This window comes from Ambystoma mexicanum, chromosome 1p, assembly GCF_040938575.1.
Source record: "Ambystoma mexicanum isolate Mex_15411 chromosome 1p, UKY_AmexF1_1, whole genome shotgun sequence".
Taxonomy (NCBI): domain Eukaryota; kingdom Metazoa; phylum Chordata; class Amphibia; order Caudata; family Ambystomatidae; genus Ambystoma; species Ambystoma mexicanum.
The window spans coordinates 1,307,608,621-1,307,632,005 of record NC_090921.1 but is presented as its reverse complement, the minus strand read 5'-3'; the positions used below and the strand labels follow the sequence as shown (position 1 = coordinate 1,307,632,005).

At 45.9% G+C, this 23,385-nt stretch overlaps 1 protein-coding gene across 2 annotated transcripts in view; it reads right to left on the bottom strand.

Annotated features, from left to right (window-relative positions):
• Positions 1 to 23,385, bottom strand: part of LOC138453396 (otogelin-like protein) — a 132,997-nt gene that overhangs the window by 72,783 nt on the left and 36,829 nt on the right. For both annotated transcript variants that reach the window (XM_069606197.1, XM_069606206.1), the window contains 4 exons: positions 15,702 to 15,822; positions 13,662 to 13,711; positions 12,769 to 12,905; positions 9,519 to 9,645 (listed from right to left, as the gene is read on the bottom strand). In XM_069606197.1, the coding sequence (XP_069462298.1) occupies positions 9,519 to 9,645; positions 12,769 to 12,905; positions 13,662 to 13,711; positions 15,702 to 15,822 (435 nt within the window). The remainder of the gene's footprint in view (positions 1 to 9,518; positions 9,646 to 12,768; positions 12,906 to 13,661; positions 13,712 to 15,701; positions 15,823 to 23,385) is intronic.

Sequence of the window (23,385 nt, the reverse complement as noted above, 5' to 3'; positions counted from 1 at the left end):
TATTATATCAAAAGCATGACAAGGTCAATAAAGTAATCTCCTATGCGAGCAAAACTTTATCCTCTGTGGAGGAAAAATTCAACGATTGTGAGAAGGCACTCCTGGCAACGGTGTGGGCATTGAAGAATTACCGCCCGTTTATCCAGGGGGAACACATTATAGTGGAGACTCCACACCAGCCTCTGCAGTATCTCCAAAGTGACAGAATCCGGGCCGGAAATGTGAGTAATTCCCGAATTACTTCCTGGATTCTGTCAATGCAAGGCTTTCCTGTGGAGGTCAGATATGGCCAAAACAAGAAGAGTCCCCTCGCGCAAGGTCTGGCTGACTTGCATGATTGTGCCAGAGAAAACTGTCTCGAGGACGAAAGTCTAAAAATCAAGGACAACATGGAGGCATACCTTAATTCCCCACACAAGGTCTTTGAAGAAGACAAGTGTGAGGGAATGCCCACTGTCTATGTGGATGGATGCTCTTACCATGTTGACAACCACGGGGAGAAAGAACTGGTGGCCGGCGTAGGGAATGCATGGGTGAATGAGTCCCCAGAACCCTCCGCTGGATACAAAATTGGTCCCCGAAGTAGTCAGGTGGCAGAATTGATGGCTGTGCATCAGGCCATCCTCACTGCTGTCCAGCATCAACTCCACGAACTGGTCATAATCACAGATTCGGATTATGTACGGAACGGGTTCGTGGAGCACCTGGTTAATTGGAAAACCAGAGGCATGTTATGTGCTAACAACAAACCCTTGAAACATGGGAAGTTGATCCAAAACATTGATGATCTGGTCACATCGAATGAGATGACCATCTATTGGAAAAAGATCAAGGGTCATTCCAAAGTAGAGGGACCAGACAAAACTGGAAACGACTTAGCTGATCAGCTGGCCAAAACCGGAGCCATCCAAGGGGATCTAATTGAGATTGAGTCCCTGTTGGGGGAAATCCAGGTCACTGCCATCACTAGGTCCCAGACAAATGCTCACAACGACCTTTCAATTGCACAATGGAGTAAGGAGACCCCTGATGCTGATTTGATTACTGCTCAGAAGGGGGATCCAATTATTGGTAAATTTTACCAGCACCTTGAGGACCCTGAGAACTTTCCCCTGACGGATACCGATTACATTGGGAAAGAGGACCTAAGAGTGTTGATGAAATGTCCAAAAATGTTCCGGATCCAAGACGGTTTGTTGGTAAGGAAATCCAAAGCTGGCCACGATCAGTGGGTGGTTCCTACCTCATTCCGAAGCCTGATGTTAAGTCACGCCCATGATGCGGCCACCGCCGGTCATAGGGGGTTTCACACAACACTGGAAATCTTAAGAGAGGTTGCATACTGGCCACACATGGGCCAGGACCTCAACCAATATTTGAAGGGTTGTCTTGTGTGTGCACAATTTCAGCCGACATCCCTCACACACCGGGCGCCTTTACAAAAGAGGGGAATGACAATGCCATGGTCAGATTTACAAATCGACTTTGTAGGCCCCGTGGTTCGCTCGGCTAGGGGGAATAAGTACATGTTGACCGTCACATGCTTGTTTACCAAGTGGGTGGAATGTCTCCCAGCCCCAAATTGCAAGGCAGAAACTGCAGCTGCCTTGATGATTAACCACATCTTTTCCCGTTTTGGTCTACCTCAAAGGATTGAGTCAGAGAGAGGTAGCCACTTCACCAGTGAAGTAATGACAAAGATGTGGGAGATACTGGGGGTCAAAAGGAAGTTGCATATTGCTTATCGGCCAGCTTCTTCTGGGGCAGTAGAGAGATATAACCGGACAATTGTGAGCATATTAAAGAAGTTTGTGGCAGATTCTGGGCCAAGTTGGGATATCCGATTACCTCTGGTCCTAATGGCCATCAGATCTACCCCTTCATCTGCAACCAAAATGTCACCATTTGAGTTGATGACTGGGCGCAAGATGGTGCTTCCTCAGCATTTGCTCTACAGGACCCAAGAGCAGACACTGATAAATGCCTCCACTACTCATGAGTATGTGGAGAATTTAAGGAAACACCTTCAACATGCTTTTGCTTATGCTCAGCGGAATCTAGAAAGATCAGCTGATAGCATGAAGACCCACTATGACCTGAAAACTTCCAGGAAGGAAGATCAGGTGGGAGACCGGGTCTATCTATACAACTTCCAAAGGAACCAGGCCAAGCAGCGCAAATTTTTGCCTACATGGAAGGGACCATTCGAGATCATAGACAAAATCTCCCCTGTGGCCTACAAAATCCACATCCCCAAAGGTCCTTTGGCAGCGGGGGAAGACAAGTGGGTCCACATAAACCAGTTGAAATGTTGCCATCCCAGGCACACTCTGCAACAACTGGAGGAATCCTCTGGAATCCTAGCGGGTACTGTCTCAGACTAATTCAGTTCCAATCATAAAACATACCACATCTAGTCTCTAAAATATTGTGATTTGCATGAAACTGTCTCTTAGTTATACTGTTTTTTTTTTCAAAATAAGAATGTAATGTTTCGTGATGATGAAATGCATATGCTGCCCCACTATCTCAACGGTGGTGGAAAAACGTCTATGAATAGGTATTGCCGCTCTTCCTTTGTCGTCCTAGGAGAAAGAAAATCTGAAGACGGGCCAAGGAGGGCGATCCGGAGACCAGGAACGAAGATCCAATGGGCCCAGTGGACCGCCCAATATTCCCATCAGGACCGGCGAGGAGAACCGATCGATCAGTACCGGATGGAGGAAAAGATGCTGAACTGTGCCATCTATTGGAAGAAGATGAGGAAACATCCCAGGTCTTGCGAGTCCCATTCGTGAAATAGAATGGCCATCGCAAGAGGGGGGCTTGTGGGATGTATTTACCCATGCATCCGAGCCGTACCTCAAAACTGTGCAGTACTGACATGGAAAACATCATGATGGCCAGAGCTTCCCAGAAAATGCGCAGGGAAATGCATGAAGAATAGGCTGCCACCCATTTTTGCCGATGTTATGGGCACAGAAGGACACTGCCTAAAACCACCATTGGACTACCCGCACAGTAGTCTGAAACCATTGGGAATGGCAATGCTGATTGCCAAATGCAACCTAGAATTGTGGGGAATTCATTTTCTTAAATCCCAAAAATGGGTGCAGTACCAGTACTCACCACTATCCAAAAGCCGGCAGTTTAAAACCACCCTGTGTTTCTCTGAAGGCAAGCCAAAGTGCCTATTTCAAACATTGCAATATGTGCAAAATATTCACTGAACACCAGCAGACATTTGGTAGAATGGAGTTTTGTGTGCCTACAAAATCTGGGAAATGAAGAGCCCAGAACAATGCTTATAACAAAACTGGCTGAGCTATGGAGTCAGCAGTTTAAGTTGCACTGGATTTAAAGACACTAAAATCGAAAATTTTTAGATTAAATAAGTGACCTATGTTTGGTGTCACATGCCTTTGTAACTGTTTAAATGTCATAGTTTTGCACTTAGAATCAGCATTCTAGCTGCATGTGTAAAATTGCAAGTTAATTTAAAAAGCAACAAATAACATGACAGTAGCTGAAAGTCTGGCTTAAGGAACTTGATTCTGCCTGGCAACTACCCCCATCAGGAGTGAAATTTGAGTCACCACTGTGTTCCCAGGCCAACCTTCCTTTTGCTGCCCACACTAAGGATATGCCATCTATCTGATAATTGAATTACCTGTGCTCTGCAAGAGAGTGAACAAAGCCCTCTTCACTCAGGCAAAGGTTTTTATTACCGCAGTCGTAAAATGTAGCTTCCTCTTGGCAGGAGCTGGGAGGAGCACTGCCTGTGAGAGCAAGCTGGCTTGGCAGAAACTGGAAAGACTGGTTTCTATACCATGTGACCTGGGAAACCACACCCCTTTGGAGCCAGAACATAACTTTAAAAAGATGAATAACTCATAGAGCGGACATGTGAAAATTTTATAAATGATACCATAATTCTTGTGATTTTTCTGCCCACATTTTAAGAGGTTTTTCGACCCAGTGGCATGTTCAGGGGGGTTTTAGCGGAAAAATGGATATTACTCTAACTGTATGCATGTTAAAAATCTGAAACTTCTTCAGTTAATGTCCATACTCCCTGCACACATGTATGTAAAGTTGGGCCAATGTCAGAAATTGAAAAATCAGTTAAAAAGTGAAATATCTGCCATTTCTGAATGCAAGCTCTTAGAAACAGCAGATTTGGACAGAGACATGGCTAAATTCAGCCACACCATGTATATGTAATTTCAAACAACTGTGTAACTCTGAAATATGTCTTTTATTATCAAATATAGAATGTGTGCAATCTGACAGAGGAGTGTCCTATCTGCAAGCCATAAAATGACATCCCTCTGACTCACAGTTCATTCCCCAATCAAATAAGAAATGGAAGTTTGACCAATTAGAAGCTGAGAGAGAGGTAGGGTCAGTGATGCTGGAACACACCCACATTCTAAACACATAAAAGCAGACAGACAGGACAGATAGAGACCTTCCAAATCCATCTGCAGCGGGACGCTCTGCCGGAAAAATCCAGACTTTACCTCCATCAAACCTCCAGAGAGCCAAACTAGAGACTTCAATCTATCCAGAACTAGAGACCAGAGATCCAGAAAGAGAGAGACCCAGACCAGCAGAGAGAGCTGACCCAGATCACTGTGAAGTGCAGAGGCCAGACCAGACCAGACCAGAGTCCAGTTTAAAACCCTGACCAGATCCGTGGCGAGGCCCATTTCACTCAAGAATATAGTGTGAGTACCTAGAAAACTGTGCAGAACCAATCTCTTAGTTAAAATAATATAATTCAATCTATTTAATCTAAGTAGAACTGCCTCCTAACTGTCACCTGTCATTTGTAAAGCTGTCACTTGTCATTTTCTAGTCGCAAGCTGCACTTGTCTTTTTGAACTTTAAAATTTCAAATCTGAAAAACGACCTTCATTAAATCGCTCATATCTCCGCGACCGTTTGTGCTAGAGACTTGCAATAACTTTTATCTGAAAGCTTAGAATCGTGGCTTTCCTATGAACCTAGAACCGCATTCCTACCCCTTATAGTTTTACCGCAATCGCGGAACACGCATCCGCGAATTTTACCGCGATTTGCAATTTCTTCACATGTAAAAACTGCTGCTGCTTGCCTTCCATTTGCCAGAAATTCGTTTAACCTGCTAACTATCCTTGCATCATTGCCAGTGTGAGCCTGGACTAATATTAACTAGATACCACTCACCCTGAACCTCTGAAAGGGAATTAAAAACATTTCCAGCATATTTCTCATCCATTGCTAGCACATATCAAAGCATTTGCCTGTGTTTTAAACTTCTGTCTAAGCTTGCCGGGGTGAACTGAATCACATTTGATTGCATTTCTGAGAACTGTGTGTTTCCTTCCATTTCCTTGCCTTGCATCAAGGGGGGGAGTGAATAGCCAGAGAAAAGTGATTACATTGTTTTGTTGAAATCATATTGAGTATTTCTATACTGCATTTCATTCATTCAACCTTGCATCCATTTGAACTCTATAAAGCATTTTGTACCACCTTCTTCTTTTGTTCCTATTTACCAGTGTGCTACCTTATCCATTTCATGTCAACTCATTAGTGATTATAAGAAGTGTGCTAGTGCCAGATTCTACGTTGTTGATCTTTATCATATCCGATTAAGTGTGCTATTCAATTATTAATTATTATAAAGCGTGATATATATATCTATTTTAAATTATCAAATAAACCTTTTAAACTTGCAAAACAGAACTACTTCTTGGCTCAGTGGGGTCAGGGGGATTCCAAGAGAGGGGTGTTATACAGGGGTAGTCATCCAGAACGCATGAACTGGACATAAAGATATATCAAGAAGGGTTTTCATTCTGTATTCTAGACTAGGCATAGACTTAGCTGTAGTGCTGAATTGAATCCTCTTACATATTGCTCTCTTCAAATTCCGACTCCTCATTGAGGAATCTCTACATGATCTTGCCCCCTCTACGTTAGACTCCTAGAATTACCTTCCTTCCATACTTGCTTTCTGTTATCACTGCTGTACATAAGACTCCTAGAATTACCTTTCTACTATGCCTGCTTTCTATTATCACTGCTGTATGTGAGAATCCTAACATTACCTTACTTCCATTCTTGCTTTCTCCTATCACTGCTGTATGTGACACTCTTAGAATTAGCCCACTTGCCTACATGTTTTCTATTATCACTGCTGTATTTGCGAATCCTTGAATTACCTCACTACCATGCTTGCTTTCTATTATCACTGCCCTGTGGGGCACTCATAGAATTACCCTGCTAGTGTACTTGCTTTATTTTAATACTGCTGTATGTGCGATGCCTAGAATGGCCTGGCTAGCATACTTCTTTCTATAATTACTGCTATATATGAGACTGTTGGAATTGCCTCGCTAGCATACTTGCTTTCTTTTATTACTGCTGTATCTGAGACTCATAGAATTGCCTCGCTAGTAGACGTACTTTCCTTTCTGTTACTACTGCTGTATCTGAGACTCGTAGAATTGCCTCGCTAGCATACTTACTTTCTGTTATTACTGCTGTATCTGAGACTCGTAGAATTGCCTCGCTAGCATACTTACTTTCTGCTATTACTGCTGTATCTGAGACTCGTAGAATTGCCTCGCTAGCAGAGGTACCGTAGAATTGCCTCGCTAGCATACTTGCTTTCTGTTATTACTGCTGTATCTGAGACTCGTAGAATTGCCTCGCTAGCATACTTGCTTTCTGTTATTACTGCTGTATCTGAGACTCGTAGAATTGCCTCGCTAGCATACTTGCTTTCTGTTAATACTGCTGTATCTGAGACTCGTAGAATTGCCTCGCTAGCATACTTGCTTTCTGTTAATACTGCTGTATCTGAGACTCGTAGAATTGCCTCGCTAGCATACTTGCTTTCTGTTATTACTGCTGTATCTGAGACTCGTAGAATTGCCTCGCTAGCATACTTGCTTTCTGTTATTACTGCTGTATCTGAGACTCGTAGAATTGCCTCGCTAGCATACTTGCTTTCTGTTATTACTGCTGTATCTGAGACTCGTAGAATTGCCTCGCTAGCATACTTGCTTTCTGTTAATACTGCTGTATCTGAGACTCGTAGAATTGCCTCGCTAGCATACTTGCTTTCTGTTATTACTGCTGTATCTGAGACTCGTAGAATTGCCTCGCTAGCATACTTGCTTTCTGTTATTACTGCTGTATCTGAGACTCGTAGAATTGCCTCGCTAGCATACTTGCTTTCTGTTATTACTGCTGTATCTGAGACTCGCAGACTTACCTTGCTAGCATACTTGCTTTCTATTGTCACTGCTGCTCTAATTGAACATTTTTGGGTCGGATAACCGAAAAAACTGCAATTGCATTTGCACACATTTTACAAATCAGAGCTCTTGTGCGATGTCGCTCTGCTTATGCATTTTTTGCATTTATTTGTGTTGTGCCAAAAGACAAGAACTTCGGCGGGAGGATTTTGTATCACCACTTTAAAGGTCCATTAGTATTTCACTGGCTTGTTAAAGTGTCACAGGTGAAAGGTTTGCAAGGTTTACAAAATTCCACAAAACCTGTCATGGGCAAGGCTGTGGAATTCCTACCACCACTGTGAGGGCTGCTGGGTGGCAGGAAATCTACATCTGTGGCATATGTTCCTGTCATTCTGCTTGGAGCAAAGCCCTGCATTTATGTCAGGGAAATACTGAGCACCTATAAGTTGCACACATGTTATGTGATGTGGTGCAATGTTAGTCACTGGGATTTATGCTGCATGCTGCTGGTCTCTGCTGGTCTCTAGGTGCTCTGGTGGATCGGAAAGAGCAGGGGCAATGGGATAGGTCAATAGCAAGAGAGGGAACATTCAAAACAGCTCTACTCTTGTGTTGCTGTGTTGAGATTGGTGGTACCATTGGCTGTGTGTGTGTATCAATTTCTTGGTGTCCTGTATCAAGAGCATAGAGGAATTTGTGTCCAGTGGGGACCCTTGGATGCCCCCTGGCACTAGGATGCATTGTCCGGCGCTGTGACATGTACATTGATTGTACATGTGTGGTGTTCTTTGTCCATTGGGAGGGTTATTCACTTGCCATGGCCAGTGGCTTAATTGGTATGTGTCTAGTGTTTGGGAGTGGAGGATCAGGCTACGACAGAAAGGTTAGTGGCAGGCCTGGTGGGCAACTTGGAGCATCCATCCTATATGGCCATGATGGATGGCATCTTAGTAGTGGTGCTTTTTGGGTGAGGTTTTATGGGGCGATGTCCCAAGGCACCCTGCACTGAACTGGTACCTCGGACAGTGGGCAGCGTCTGGTCCTTTATGAGAGTGGGGGGACACAGGGAGGAGTGGCAGCCACAGGGAGCATGCAGCAGTGGGCACCAAGTAGGCGGTGGGTGAGAATAGATCCTGCAGAGATTTCAGAGTTGGGATTCCAGGGAGGGCAGGATCTTGGTGTGCTCTGTGGGAAGAACCCTGCATGAAATGATTCCAAGGTGAGAGACCAAGGAGAAAGTCACCTGAATGACCCTGGACACTGGGGAGCCAAATCAAGGTAGGCCACTAAGTGAATTGGACACCAGGTGTTGCAATCACAGTAGGACACTAGACAGCAAAACCTCAGGGAAGGACAATTATCTTGGGGTGCATGGCAGGAGATCCCAGCGGGCAGCATCATAGTGCAACAGGTGGGAGCAGCATAGTGTTAGATAGACAGTGGAATGGAGAGCAGGCGAAGGAGGTGGCAAAATCAAGCGACACCTAGCGAGGCATGACATGGCGCAGCGAGGCATGACATGGCGCAGCGAGGCATGACATGGCGCAGCGAGGCATGACATGGCCCAGCGAGGCATGACATGGCCCAGCGAGGCATGACATGGCCCAGCGAGGCATGACATGGCCCAGCGAGGCATGACATGGCCCAGCGAGGCATGACAAGGGCATTAAAAGCTACAACAAAGCCTTCGATGTTGTAGGAAAGCATGAAAAGGCCTAGTAGGGCAAACACTCTGGTCTCCCCCCTGCGCTCCTGTATTTGGCCTCTGCAGACAGCTGCCATTTTATTGTCTCATTTTGTCACTGTCAAAACCCGTCAAACCCTTTTGCAGCAATACAGATACATGCAAATACAAAGATAGTGGTAGCGCAGATATGTGAATCTAAATATCACATGCCTGATACATATGGGCTACAAACCCATACAAGTGCAACATGTGTATGATATAGGCTTTAGATAATATATTTGTCAAGAAATGGCATATCTGTAACAAATAAGACATATGTCACACAAATATATGTGAATCTCACATATATAGTCACTTAAGAAGTGCACGTCAGCATTTCCAGCTGAAATACTCTTTAAAGGTCTGATGTTGTGACTACACAATGATGCAGAAGCCAGTTCTGCCGCATTTCTCGGTGGCACAGTGGTGGCAATGGCAGGAAATCTGGGATGCCACTTTGAGTTCTGCTGATGCACTGTCCATGTCACTGGTAGGTGCCAGCGATCGCTTTGCTATATGCCGCCTGCGGCGCTTACCATTGATGTGGTATGGAAGGGCGGGGACTCCATCGTCGGTCTGTATGCTGCCGTCTGACAGAAGTTTCACGTTCACGAAGGAAGCCAGGTGGACCTCTACTGAGTCAATGCAGACTGCTTCCTCATTCTGCAAGAAGAAAAAAAGGGTCAGGCCCATTGCGCTGGCCTCCAGGACATGGCCTGCTCTGTCCCCTTCATCGTGGACATCAGGAAATGACACCTGTGGAACTCTACAATAGGTGATGTCTCACGGAACTGAACTAGTATTCAATAGTTCATATTCAGGACTCTGCTCGTAAAGGAGAGTGCGATGGGTCAGTGCTCACATTGTAAAAAGTATTTCACAGCCATGTCCAAAATTAGGTTCTCTTTGTTGTAAGCCCAGTAAATTGCTGCCGGCATAACAGCAAACACAGTTTTGCCCGCGGTCCGTGCGGCAGAAAGCCGCGCACCTGTCATTAGCGATCACGCGCATGGCAACGCTCATCTTTCAACATGTGCAGTCATTGTGCTACAAACCTCCCAAAAAAAGCTACTATAATACAATACTAATGCTCCTTTACTCATTGGTCGAAGTAGTGGAACTACGTGCCCTGCTGAGCTGCCCCTTCTCCCCACAAACCCTAACCCTGCGGCCCCTCCCACGCACCGTCCAAATCCCAAACCAACACACCTGGGGCCAGATTATGGAAGGTTTGCACCAGTGCAAGTGCAAAGTTGCACGGTATTAGCACTACGGCAAAATTTGCCCTATTTTTAAAAACAATGGGACACATTAGAAAATAATTGCACCATGACAAGTGCAGTTTGGCATGGTATCAGCACCAGGGCAAAAAATGCCCTTAGGCAAAAAAGATACATTTTCAATGCATTATTGGAACAGGGCAAAGTTTGCCCTGGTGCTAATACGGAATGGTACTAGCACTAGAGCAAACTTTGCCCTGGTGAAAAAAATGCATTGAAAATGTATCGTTGTTGCACTATAGCAATTTTTGCACTGGTGCTTATACCATGCTAAACTGCACTTGGCATGGTGCAATCGTTTATTAATATGTGCCAGTGTTTTTTAAGATAGGGCAAACGTTGCCCTAGTGCTAATACCGTGCAAACTTTGCACTTGCAACCATGCAAAGTTTCGGTAATCTAGCCCCAGCTGTTTAAGGGAACATTTACTGAAGTGCAAGTTTCCACTTCTTTCTACGCTTTTATTTTAAAACTAAGGCATTCCGAAAAGGTTTCTTTTAAAGTTAAAAGTATAGGAACAGTCAGACTTAATTTAAAAAAGTAGAGGAACGCCGCCCCCAACCGCTCCCGCCCACTTTGACCACTGCCTCTACTGCAGACACATGCGCACTCCCATGTTGCGCATCCACACTCTTTGATAATCAGGGCCCGGTGCGAAATGCACCTGTTCACCTTTTTTGGCACTTCTGCAAAAATGACATAATCTGGCCTCAGATAGGTGTTGCATTGGTGTATCAGGGCTGCAAGCATGTTTTAGGTGGGGACAGGAAACCAAATAGGTCCGACAGTTGTAGCTTCGGCGTGGGAGGACCCCAGGAACTGCCTTGCAGAAACTTTGCAATCCTGCAAGTGCAATTTTGCACCGTCTCAGTACTAGGGCAAAAATGACCCTAGGTCAAATATAAGTTCTTTCAATGTATTTTTGCACCAGCGAAACGATTACCATACTGGTGGTAGGGAATGGTATTAGCAGTAGGACAAATGTTGCCATGGTGCAAAAATGTTTTGAAGCAATACTTTTATTGCAGTAGGGTAATGTTTTGTCCTTGTGCTACTGCAGTGCAAAATTGCACAAGATTCTATACTATGGTGGCCCCCGGCATGTTTCATCATGGACCACATTATCTGAATTGTGCCCTGCTGTAAAGAAATGGGCCAAATTAATTTAGCACCAGTTGTGATGCCTACGAAATGGAGCAAACAGGTTTCGTCTGAATCTGTATTATCTTAAGATATTTTCATTAGGAAAAAAGTGAAGTCGACTGACTGTTGTTTGTACTATGTTTGCCCAGTAACATAAAAAGAAATGTGATAAAAGCATTACATTTTATTTTGCACAGGAAACGCAAGATGACATTTTTACCTAGTGCAAACATTTTAGGTTATATAGAGTGCGGCAACACCTGTATGTTCCATGCATTGCATGAGCAGCAAAACAAGTGCTAATTCCAACTGATAAATGTTTTGCATCAGTGCAAATGGTAGTTATTCTGGCACCTGCTGTTCTCTTGCCTTTCTATCGAAAGGGTACATTGCCCTCCACCAGTCCTAAACATTCCTGGTGCTCCCCCTGATCACAGACCACCCCCCCCACCATACAAAAAAGCAATGGTTTGCTGGACTCACTCAAGTCCTATCTCGTGCCCTCCCGATGTCCTACAGCCATCCTAGCAATATGTACCAGTTGCCCGGCCCTCTGATTTAATGGTAGTGAAATTACGAGTTACAATTGATCTTATTTAAAAAAAAATATCCTACAGATTAATGTTAGATTTGGGGCACCTGCCCTGAAAATGCATTAGCTTTCAATGTGTTGTAGTGCTTGAATATTCCTGGCTACTACCTTTTGGGGTTTCCTAAATGAGGCATAGCTCTCAGTGTGAGATGCCCAGTAGAGGTCTATGGAGCTGCTGGAGAAGCATCCACCGGCCGCCTTTTGGGGATTTGTGTTGCCTTCTTCAGGGCCCACCGACGTCCACTGTGCCACTCACGCGCAGTCAACATCTTCCATAGATTTTGAGACGGCTGTCAGGTGATCACCAGGAGTGGCAATACGTGTCACCCTGGAAGAATGGCTACAATACCCTGATCGTGTCCCTTCGTTCCATCCAGGTGTCTTGGTGTATTTTTTAATGACAAAAGTCATACATGCAGATAAATGAGTGCTAGAGGAGGAGGGCCTGGCTAGGGGGCCACTAGCTAGTGCCCTAGCCCAAACTCACCTGCAAATCTTCCAACATGTGTTATTAAAATGCAAAATTGGAGGCTCCAATCATCTCAAACTATGACAGCCGTCAGGCATGACTCTTTACATCACAACCAGTATCTAATCCATACCTGACTTTCCTTCTTCCTTTCGCTCTATGCCTTCGTTAATGCTCTCTATATTATTAAGTATTATCCCTCTTGCTTTTGTTCTCTTTGTTTCAATCCTTCTGTCTTCCTCGGAAGTCCCTCCTTTGTTTCTCTCTTTCTCATCCCCCGCCCCTTTGTTCTCTCCACCAACCTCTTTGCACTGCTTGTTGTTGAGGTAGACGGAGAAGTCGTCTGTCTTGACCAGGATGTAACTGCAGCCTCCAGGACTGGTGTACAAGCTCCCATCAAAGGTGCGGATCATCTGAAAGCCACTCACGGAGCAGAGGCCTAAATGAAAAGACATCAGTGTTGTCAGCGTAGCCATCGAGAGCAAGGGGAGAAAATGGCGGTGCAGGCAGCATGGCGTCTAGAACCCAGTCTGAGAAAAGGGCTGCTTTAAACGTATTCTGTATTAAGCCCAGCTGTCTGAGCTGGGAAGCGTACGGGCCGATCACCATGTCAACCCATAACAACAATGCTTCAGTTCTTAGGGGAAAGGTGCGGATGAAGATGTTCACAAGCGCAACCCCTCCATGGTCTACCTATCCTTGTGGGCTTTGGGCTATGACAGATGTTTGGCCTGCAGGTGCATGCTTCACCCTGAGCTATTATCTGAAATTGAGGCTGCCCTTCAACAGGAATTGAGGCCCCTGGGTGACTTTTTTTTTCAAAATGGCCAAAAACCCAGCTTTATCAATTCCACTTGCACCTTGCGTCAGGAAACAAGAGCTGATTCGTCGCATTTGTCGATCAAACTGTCTCTCATGGCAGGTGGGCATAGCCCATCGGCAACTTCCTTGAATCAACAGAGAAGCTTCCGGATAGTACAATGCTAAACAACACAGGCCTTTCCATGGCTTCTCTGTGTAGCTGCTTGGGCCCAGCGATAGCTCCCTCTATACCTCAACCTCAGGAAAGATCATGTACTCAGCAAGTGCGGCCATCCCCTTATATATATGTCATTGCCAGCCTCTACATGCCAGTCCAGGCTGGCACCTGGCTCCTCCAAGATGCCAGGGGTGGCATCAAGCAACAGTCACTTACCTGGGCATTTGAAGTTTCGGACACAGTTTATGGCTCCTTTGTTGCAGGTGCTGCAGGTAAAAGAGCAGAAAACATTGCACTGCGTGAGTTTCGTGTAACATAGCACCCATAGCACACAGAGAGGAGCAGGCAGTAACTTACATTCCCTGAGTAACATTATTCGAATAATACTACTCGGTTGGAATTCTCAAGCATGACCACTTTGGTAACACAAACAAAAGAAACATGTCTGGGGTTGCTTGTGGTCTTGTGCAGAAGAGGCGTGGCTAAGCAGTTTGGGCTGGACTGCTCCTTGGGGGTGGGGCTAAGCCTGATTTGCATATGGTCTTTCCACTTTCTGTAATGACTTAGCAGGTTGAAGAACGATGGTCTGGAGGGTTGCCCAGAGCAATTCCTGAGGTTAAGATGAACCTTTCCAGCCATCAGCGTTGCTGCTTCACCTAGTGGCATGACTGAACACATGCGCAGGCAGAAGAGAACCACTAAAAGAAAGGTGCCCTGAGCAGACTTTTCAGAAAAAGAATGCCTGCGTGAAAGGACGAAATTTGCTTTGTGAAAATGCCTAGGACAATTAAGGGAATTCAAATGTTAAGTTGTGGGGCAAAGAACTCTCCGGGAGGGTAGAAAAGAAACGAGGATATGGAAGAGGTGGAAATACAGGGCCACTAAAGAGATGGCAACATCAGGACACAAGTAAAATGACCAGGGGTGGGGATGCGAGAATCAACACATATTCCCTGAAGAGGGGGATAGAGGAATGAATGCATATTCCATTGAGATGAATTTACAGAAACAAGGGTTTAGTCCCTGTAGAGAGATTATAGAACTAAAGGAAAAGACTCTGGAGAGAGAGATTCATGGATCAAGACCTATTCCCTGAAGAGTTGGATACAGGAATCAAGACATATTTCCTGAAGAGAGGAGAACAGGAGAGTTCATATGGGAATCAAGATGTTTCCCTGAAGAGGGGCTATATAGGAGTTAAGATATATTCCCTGAAAAAAATGACACAGGAATTAAGACTTATTCCCCGAAGAGGGGGATACAGGGATCAATACATGTTCCCTGAAGAGGAGATATAGGAATTTAAATGTAGGAGAGGGATACAGAAATTCATATTTCCAAGAACATTTCCTGAAAAGGGGGATAGCGGAATCAATCCAATTCCCCTAAAGATGGGGACATGAGAAAGAAGGCATATTCCATGAAGATGGGGATAAAACATGAAGACATATTCACTGAAGAAGTGGATACAGGAATAAAGGCAATAGTATGTGGAAAGGGGGATACAGACATCAAGACATATGCCCTGAAGAGGGGCATACCATAAACAAAACTCATCCCTGATCCATGCCATACAGAAAAGGGAATGGTCTAGAGGAGTGTAGACGGAGTGTACACAAATTGTGGTAGTGTCTGAAGAGGAGGATACTGGTATCAAGACGTATTCGCTCAAACGAGTGGATACAAGAACCAAGACATATTTCATGAAGAGGGAGATACATAACTCAAGGTTTAATTCCCAAAGAGGCAGATACAGGAAAAAGGAGGAGACATTTCCTGATAGAGAGAATGCAGGAATGAAGCTGTATTGCCTGAAAGGGGGCCACAGGAATGAGCCCATTTTCTTTGAGGGACAGAAATAGGTATGAATACATACTCCTTCAAGAGGTGGATACAGACATTAAGTCAAATTCCCCGAAGAGTGGGATAAAATAAATACAAGAAGGATAATGAAGATGAAATGGGGTTGAAATGGGAAGTGAGGGAGCGAATGTGAGGTGCAAGTACAAGTACAGGGTGGGTGAGGGTGACATTCGCATCTAATCAGAATGCTTGGAGGCATATTTCTAGGTAGAAGCATACACAGCCAGACTGGTGATACAGTGTTCAGTGCAGATGTACAATGAGTTCTAACAGTCATGGTATGTCTATGAGGCTGGAATCGCCGGAAGGGTCTCTTTCAATGACCTGAACCAGAATGGAGATGCATCCGGAGTACCTGAATATTTTCCCAGCCAGAGATGAGAGACCACTTACCAGTCCAAACAATTGAGGCTAGTATTGTCCCCATGAGCCAGAGACTCGTGGTTAAATAAGCAGCCTGGTTCTGAGTCCATATCATGAGGCTCATCTTCATCATCTTCAGGTGCGTTTCCATCTGAAAGAGAGAGGGGATGCTTAGGAATCTGGCACCATGCGTGCAGTTGACATCCCTGCTGCCTGCGGTGTAGCTCCCACCGCCCCTTCCACTGTGCATTCCTCCCTCCACCACCAGACCGCATCCCTTCACCACTAGTGCCCGTCCCTGCACCACCAATCCTCCTCTTCAACCATCCTCCCTAAATTCCTTTACCCTCCCCCACCCCGGCTTCAGGCAGTATTCAGGCAGAGTGACCATTGCGTAGAGAGGCAAGGGCCCTGCCATGAGAGACGGAAATGTAGGGCAAGGGGCACTTCTGAGAGATGGACCTGCTTTCCCCAGGGTAGGATCTGCAAGAATTGCCTGCATTGTTGGGAGGGAGAGAAATGCAGAGTGGTTTTTGCTATATGTGATGGGTGTTGGCAGAGAAGGAAAAGTGGAACTGTACTGGCTAAAGGTGATGGATGTTGGGAAAGAGGGAAAAGCCGAGGCATTCTTGCTAAAGGTGATGGATGTTGGGAAAGAGGGAAACGCAGAGCCATTCTTGCTAAAGGTGATGGATGTTGGGAAAGAGGGAAACGCAGAGCCATTCTTGCTAAAGGTGATGGATGTGGGCAGAGAGGGAAAGCAGAATCATTCTTGCTGAAGGTGATGGACATTGGGAAAGAGGGAAAAGCGGAATCATTCTTGCTTACGGTGATGGTTGTAGGCAGAGAGGGAAAAGTGGAATCGTTCGTGGTAAAGGTGATGTAGGTTGGCAGAGAAGGGAAAGTGGAAGCGGTCTTGCTAAAGGTGATGTACGTTGAAGAGAGAGAAAAGCAGAATCGCACTTGCTTAAGGTGATGGATGTTAGTAAAGAGGGAAAAGTGGAATTGTTCTTGCTAAAGGTGCTGGATGTTGGGAACGAGGGAAAAGGGGAACAATTCTTGCTAAAGGTGATGGATTTTAGGAAAGAGCGAAAAGCTTATCTGTTCTTGCTATGGGTGATGGATGTTGGGAAATAGGGAAAAAAGGGAACCGTTCTTGCTAAGGGTGATGGATGCTGGTGGAGAAGGAATAGAAGAATCGCACTGGCTAAAGATGATGAATGTTGGGGAAGAGGGAAAAGGGGATCCATTCTTGCTGAAGGTGATGGATGTTGGGAAAGAGGGAAAAGCTGAGGCATTCTTGCTAAAGGTGATGGATGTTGGGAGACGGAAATGCACAGCCATTCTTGCTAAAGCTGATGGATGTTGGGAAAGAAGGAAAAGCGGAACCATTCTTGCTAAAGGTGATGGATGTTGGCATCACTGAAAATACAGAGCATGCCCTGATTTGTTAGTTGCAGAAACTTAATTGTAATAAACCACACACCTTGAGTATATAATCCTAAGACTTCCTTTGGAGTATGCCCTCAGTTTTCAGGATCTATAGCAATGATTCCTTTGCATGATGAATGGAATCTATAGGAAGGTTTGCTTTAGAGCAGGCTTGTCCAACCTTTTTGAATGTGGGGCCGAAGCATTAACTTTTAGTCACCTGGTGGGCCGGCAAGCCAAAAGTCAACAACCTCACCCAAAGCAGCACATTAAAAAGCGATGGTGCGTGACCTTTGACACATTAGCATCACATGCAGTGACAGACGTGCAGTCCCAAAGGTAGCTTTTGCTGCCAGGGGCAGTGATCAAAGGTTAGTTTCTTGTGATTTGTTCCAGTGTGTATCTGTTGATATTTTTCTGAAATGGTGGGGGTGACCGAGCGTAGCAAGGGAGCTATAATGATCTAGATAGGGTTTGGGGGGTCACCCCCACCCAAGATTTTTTTCCAAATATGGGGCTAAAGTGGTGCATTTTACAGCAGGAAAAGTGACCAAAAAGCTTTACAATCAGTTCTAAACGGGGAACATATACATTCCATGTCACCAACAGCAGACAAGAACATTGTAGAACACAACACATTTTAATGATGACTCTGTCCATAGTGTAAGACAGCACTGTCACTGATGGAACACATTGACATGCTTGTTGTGCCCAAAATATGCCTCTGTAGCAACATGTCTATGTTGGCTGTTCCCAATTTAGGCCAGCATTGTCCTGTACAAAGCATGATTGGTGCTGCCTGTGCAGTGTGCCCAATACATATGGCAGCTTATCTCTGTAATACACATTCATTACTTCTTTCCCAAACTATATTTCAATTCCACTGGAAACCACTTACACGGCACTTGTGATCAGGTACTTCACTATGCTGATAATAGTTTTGACCAGTGTTGCCAAGCAAATATTCTTTACATATTCTGTATCTATGTTGACCATGGCCCCTACTTTTGCCTTTGGCCCCCTCTATGCCCCTCCTAAATTTGATTCCTGGTGACGCCACTGCTGCCACAACCCGGTTAATGTATTTATTTCTGCAATGTTGGTCGGGTACCTGTAGCCGACCAACATTGCAGAAATAAACTAATCGGTTGGGCCTCCCCACAGGGACAAGGGCTGAACAGAATTGCTCAGGCCTGCCCTTCGAAGCACATTGTGCCTGTAGTGCTGGTGAAAGGGCGAACAACCAGTGGTCGAAGTGAGGGGGAACGGTCGGGAGCGGTGCTCCTATACTTTTTTTAATTACCTTGTACAGCTCCTATACATTTATTTTAAAAAGAAACCGTTCCGGAACTGTTTTGTTTTCAAATAAAAGTGTAGGAAGAAGTTGAAACCTTCACTTTCAGTGCACTGCACTGAACGTTCCCTTAAACAGCAGGTGCAAGTGTTTGGGGGGATGTATTGTGTGTGGGAGGGGTTGTGGCAATGAGGTTTGCAGGGAGCAGGGGCAGGCCAGCAGGGGACATAGTTCCACTACTTCTTTTCGCACACTTCGACCACTGCGAACAACCCCCAGCCACCAAAATACTCCCAGGAAAATCAACAGCCCGGCGTCATCCCTAACCACTCACCTCTCCACTCGTCCCTACTCCACTCAATAACACCCTCTCTCTTGGACCCCAGCCACAACCCTGCACCCTCACCGGCACCCTCCTTTGGGCCCTCACCTTCAGCTCCTTTGCACACTCCCCCATCTCTCCACCACCACACCTGACGTCCCTTCAAAGACCCATACAGCTTTCCACAGACTGTAAGAATGCTGAGAGCCTCCACCCTCCATAATCCCATTCTCCCCGCTCCACTCCTTACCTTTCCCCTTACCGACATCACAGCAACCTCCATCTCCCCCACCCTCCCGCCCATACATGCCACACACCCCTGTAAGACCTCCAATAGGGTATCCCCTCAACTCCTATCCCTATCCACCGCAGGACACAAGCTAGACCCAATGTATTCCTTTTCACAGTTAAACCAAACTCCTCATTCTTTTAACCAGCCCTCCCCAAACAATTAGTATTACAATCCCCAGCAATTATAACAAACTTCTCCTTATGGATTTCATACCAGTCTAACAACACACTCTCAAGCTTCCCTAATAGAGTAACTAACAGAGTAACTTGACTGACCGCTACATAGTTGAAGTACAAATTCATGACCAACATTTCACTTCTGTCTCCATAAATGTGAATCTGTGTCGCAAGCAAACACGGGGGGGTAATTAAATAACATTTGCACTTCCCAGGCCCATGCTGTACTGGCAGCCACCATTAGGACCGCCGTCATCCCCATTTTTGACCACCCAATGCCTTTTGCTGGCATACATAATACCCATCTAATGTAACTGGCGTTAGTAAGAATGTTTCTTGAGTAAAATCAACTCGGAACCTCCAAGATTCGTGATGGTATTACACTTTTGGGTGGAATGGGTAAATCCATGCGAGTTCCAGGACATGAGGACATGAGGTTAAACACTCTTTATAAATAAATAAACTGGGCCGTGGCCTGTAACGGCCTCTGGTGCCCCCTTCCAGGGGGCACCAGAGGCAGTAACAGTCCTACGCCACAGCCCGCTCCTCTGCCACGGGCCGATTAATTTATTTATTTGGTCAATGTTTGTCGGGTCCGTGGACCCGATTAATTTATTTATTTCTGCAATGTTGGTACATTGCAGAAATAAATAAATGGATCGGGTCCACGGACCCGACAAACATTGACCAAATAAATAAATAAACCGGGCCGTGGCCTGTAACTGCCTCTGGGGCCCCCTTCCAGGGTTCACCAGAGGCAGTAACAGTCTTACGCCACTGCCCGCTCCTCTGCCACGGCTCGATTAATTTATTTATTTGGTCAATGTTTGTCGGGACCGTGTACCTGATTAATTTATTTATTTATGCAATGTTGGTCGGACCCGACATTGCAGAAATAAATAAATTAATCGGGTCCACGAACCCGACAAACATTGACCAAATAAATAAATAAACCGGGCCGTGGCCTGCAACTGCCTCTGGTGCCCCGTAACAGTCCTACGCCACAGCCCGCTCCTCTGCCACGGCCCAATTAATGCATTTATTTGGTCAATGTTTGTCGGGTTTGTTGGCCTGGAACAAGACAAAGATTGAAAAACTTACCAGGTGCAGGGGTGCAGGCCTCAGTCACCGTGATACGGCATCACACGCAGGCTGAACAGAAGTGTGAAGGTGGCGCAGTTTGTCCTGCACTCCACCCACACACGTTACGTGTTGTGATTTCCATTGGCTGAGAAACAGTCAATGGAAATACTTTGACCATGCAAGTTTTTTTTTTTCACTATGACGTGACTTGCATGGCAACAGTATTTCCATTGGCTCTTTCTCAGCCAATGGAAATCACAACCGACAGCAGTTTGATGATTTCTGATTCCTTTGTTTGTCTCTTCGGCCTCACTGCCAACATGAAATGGCTTGGAGAGCGGCATTGTGGCCCGCGGGCCGTGTGTTGGACAACTTTGGTTTAGAATTCGGCGTGTGGAATCTACAACCCGCGTCCCTATAGACTCTGTATTCAATGCTCGGGATCTCAAATATCATAGCCACCCATTAGAGCAGTGCACGCTCTCCTGCACTGTAACCTGGCCTTCATGCCACTGAGAGTGAAGGGCACTGCTGCATTTCGTCCACTGAGAGCCGTGTCAATCAACCTTTCAGGGCTTTGCCTCCGCGTTTTCTTACTAAGCCCCTCACCAAATTCTAATTCGTGCAAGCAAGCATACATGCACTGACATAGCGAATCACACAGCACATCGCACCCCACCCAACACATCCACGGACTAAATATATTGTTAGAGTACTAATTAACTCTAGCAAAATGGTCTTTTGGCTGCAATCATAAATGAATCCTGCCATGTAATTGTCCTTCTCCTGCAATGCAATGTACTGTTTATCAAATATGTTTCCGGCTATGTGCGGCTGCAATCCCTGAACACTCAAATCCATTGGAGGCCATGGCAATGGCACTTCGTTGCTATACACATATCGCCTACCATAACTTTACATACAATAAGTTGCCCCGAAGCGCGCACATTCTGGTACCGGAATCTGTCCAAAGGGCAAGGGCTGAGTACTCCTGTGGGGAGTGAGGTGTAAGGGGCGACATGAACACTTGCGGTGAGGAAGATGACCCTACAGTGCCCACAGCTTGTTTTTGCTGAAGCTGTCTGAATGCTTTCATATGATGGGTTATTCATAACGCGCTTAATGCCCTGAGGTTTCTAAGTGGGGGATCGAACCTGTGTTGCTCCGTGTCGTCTTGCTTCCAAGGCGAAACATGTTGCCCCTGAGCTATCCTCCCGAGACCACCATTGTTTACTTCTTTTTAAAATTATATTTGGAGTTTTGTAAGGTGTTATGCAAAAACACAGTGGCGAAGGAGCGCCTCTGTTTCCTAGCAACCTCAGGGATGATTGCGGTGGGTTTCCACTGCTCCCTGTGCAGCAGGGGCCGGCTGCATGCGGGGCACGGAGCTGTCTGCCTGCGAAGTATGCTGCAGTCTGCCTGTGATGCCAAGGGAGGCCTGCCCATGATGCGTGGCATTGCCTGCCTCTGAAGAACCGGATGCAGAGGGGGATATACTGCCCATGAAGGAGGGAAAGTAACGGCTAAGGGAAAGCAGGGTATTCTGCTTGCTATGCACAAAAGGGCTGGCTGTTTGTAGTGGGGGCAAAGAGGTGTCTTCCTTTGACACGGGTTCAGGGGGCCTGCAAAGTAGGGGGGTCAGCTGCTTGTTAAGTATTCTGAAGGCTGCCTGTGAAGGAGGAGGCAGGCGGGTTGACAGCAGAGAAGACGACAGTTTCTCATGCAGTGGGCTCGTTTTGTGCAAGTATGTGGCATGCCCGGGGCGCTGTTGTTCACCTAATTGCCCAGTATGCGTCAGGCTGCCTGTGCAATAGGGGCTTCACTCCTGCACTTGGGGGTGGTCTATCCACTCAATAGGGATCTGACTACCCGTGAAGTAGGGTGGACAGGCCACTCATTGCTGACTGCTTGTGAAGTAGGCGTAGACTGCCAACCATGAAGCGGATGTTGGGCTGCTTGTGGAGTAGAGGGTTTTACTTCTGCACTTGGCTGTGTGAGGGGTCATAAATGAGAGGTGGGCATACACTTGTAATGTTTTCAACATTAGACATCTTTATTAAAATAAAAAGGGTTGGATAAAGGCCTTTCCCACTCATAAAGAGAGTTTCCCTGCCTAAGAAACTAAAATGAAAGATCAGTCTGTGTCTCGTCGACAAAATTATGTAAACTGTCCTTGGGCCTCATTACAAGTTTGGAGGTGGGCATGGGCATGGCTACCCCCAAACTCGTCCCCATTCGAGGCCCCATAGGGCTCAATGGGAATGGGGAGGATGGTAGCAGCGGTAGCGTTCATAACGGTACCGTTGCTACCATCCAGGTCTGCTCACGGGTGCCGCTCCGCACACCTGGTCTAATGTGGCCGTTATCACTCTACCGCCACTGTCATAATGAGGCCCCTTGTGTCCAAAACATATCTGACCCTCACGCTAGAAATTAACAATTAAAGGTGTAAGGTAAATATCTCTGTTTTAGGTTTAGTAAAAAATAAGTGTTCACAATAAAAGCAAGAAGATAAATCCAACAGAAATAGTCTCTTCAAAGAAAAAAGGCCCTGGATTATCTCAGGTATGATGGCAAAAATGTCTTTTTCAAATAATGATTCGGTAAGGGTCGCAAAAAGTGTCTCTTCCACACAACAACTTTTGAAGGATGGCAAAAGTTTCTCCTTTACACAATGGGCCCCATTACAACGTTGCCGGTCCAGAAAAAACGGTGCTGGTAAGCTTACCAGCACCGTTGTTTCTGGACCGGCAAAGTACAAGTCTGGTGGGCAGGTGCCCTTCTGCCGGGCAGATGTGAATTTCCAGGCGGACCCGCATCCGCCCACAGACTTTCACAGAAGCACTGTGCCGGTGTTTCTGTGGTCCTCATTCCCATAGGGTCCTATTGGACTCTATGGGAATGGGTAACAACATATTACCAGCGTCTGACTTTCCGGCCGCTGGGGTTGTAATACCCCGGTGTTACCGGCAAGCCAGGCGCCGGTACCTGGTTACGGATTTTACCGCCAAGGGTTCTGCCAGACACGTAATGAGGCCCATAATAACTTTTGAAGGCTGGCAAAAAGAGTCTCTTTTACACAGCAACCTTTAAAGGATGGCAAAAGTGTCTCGTTT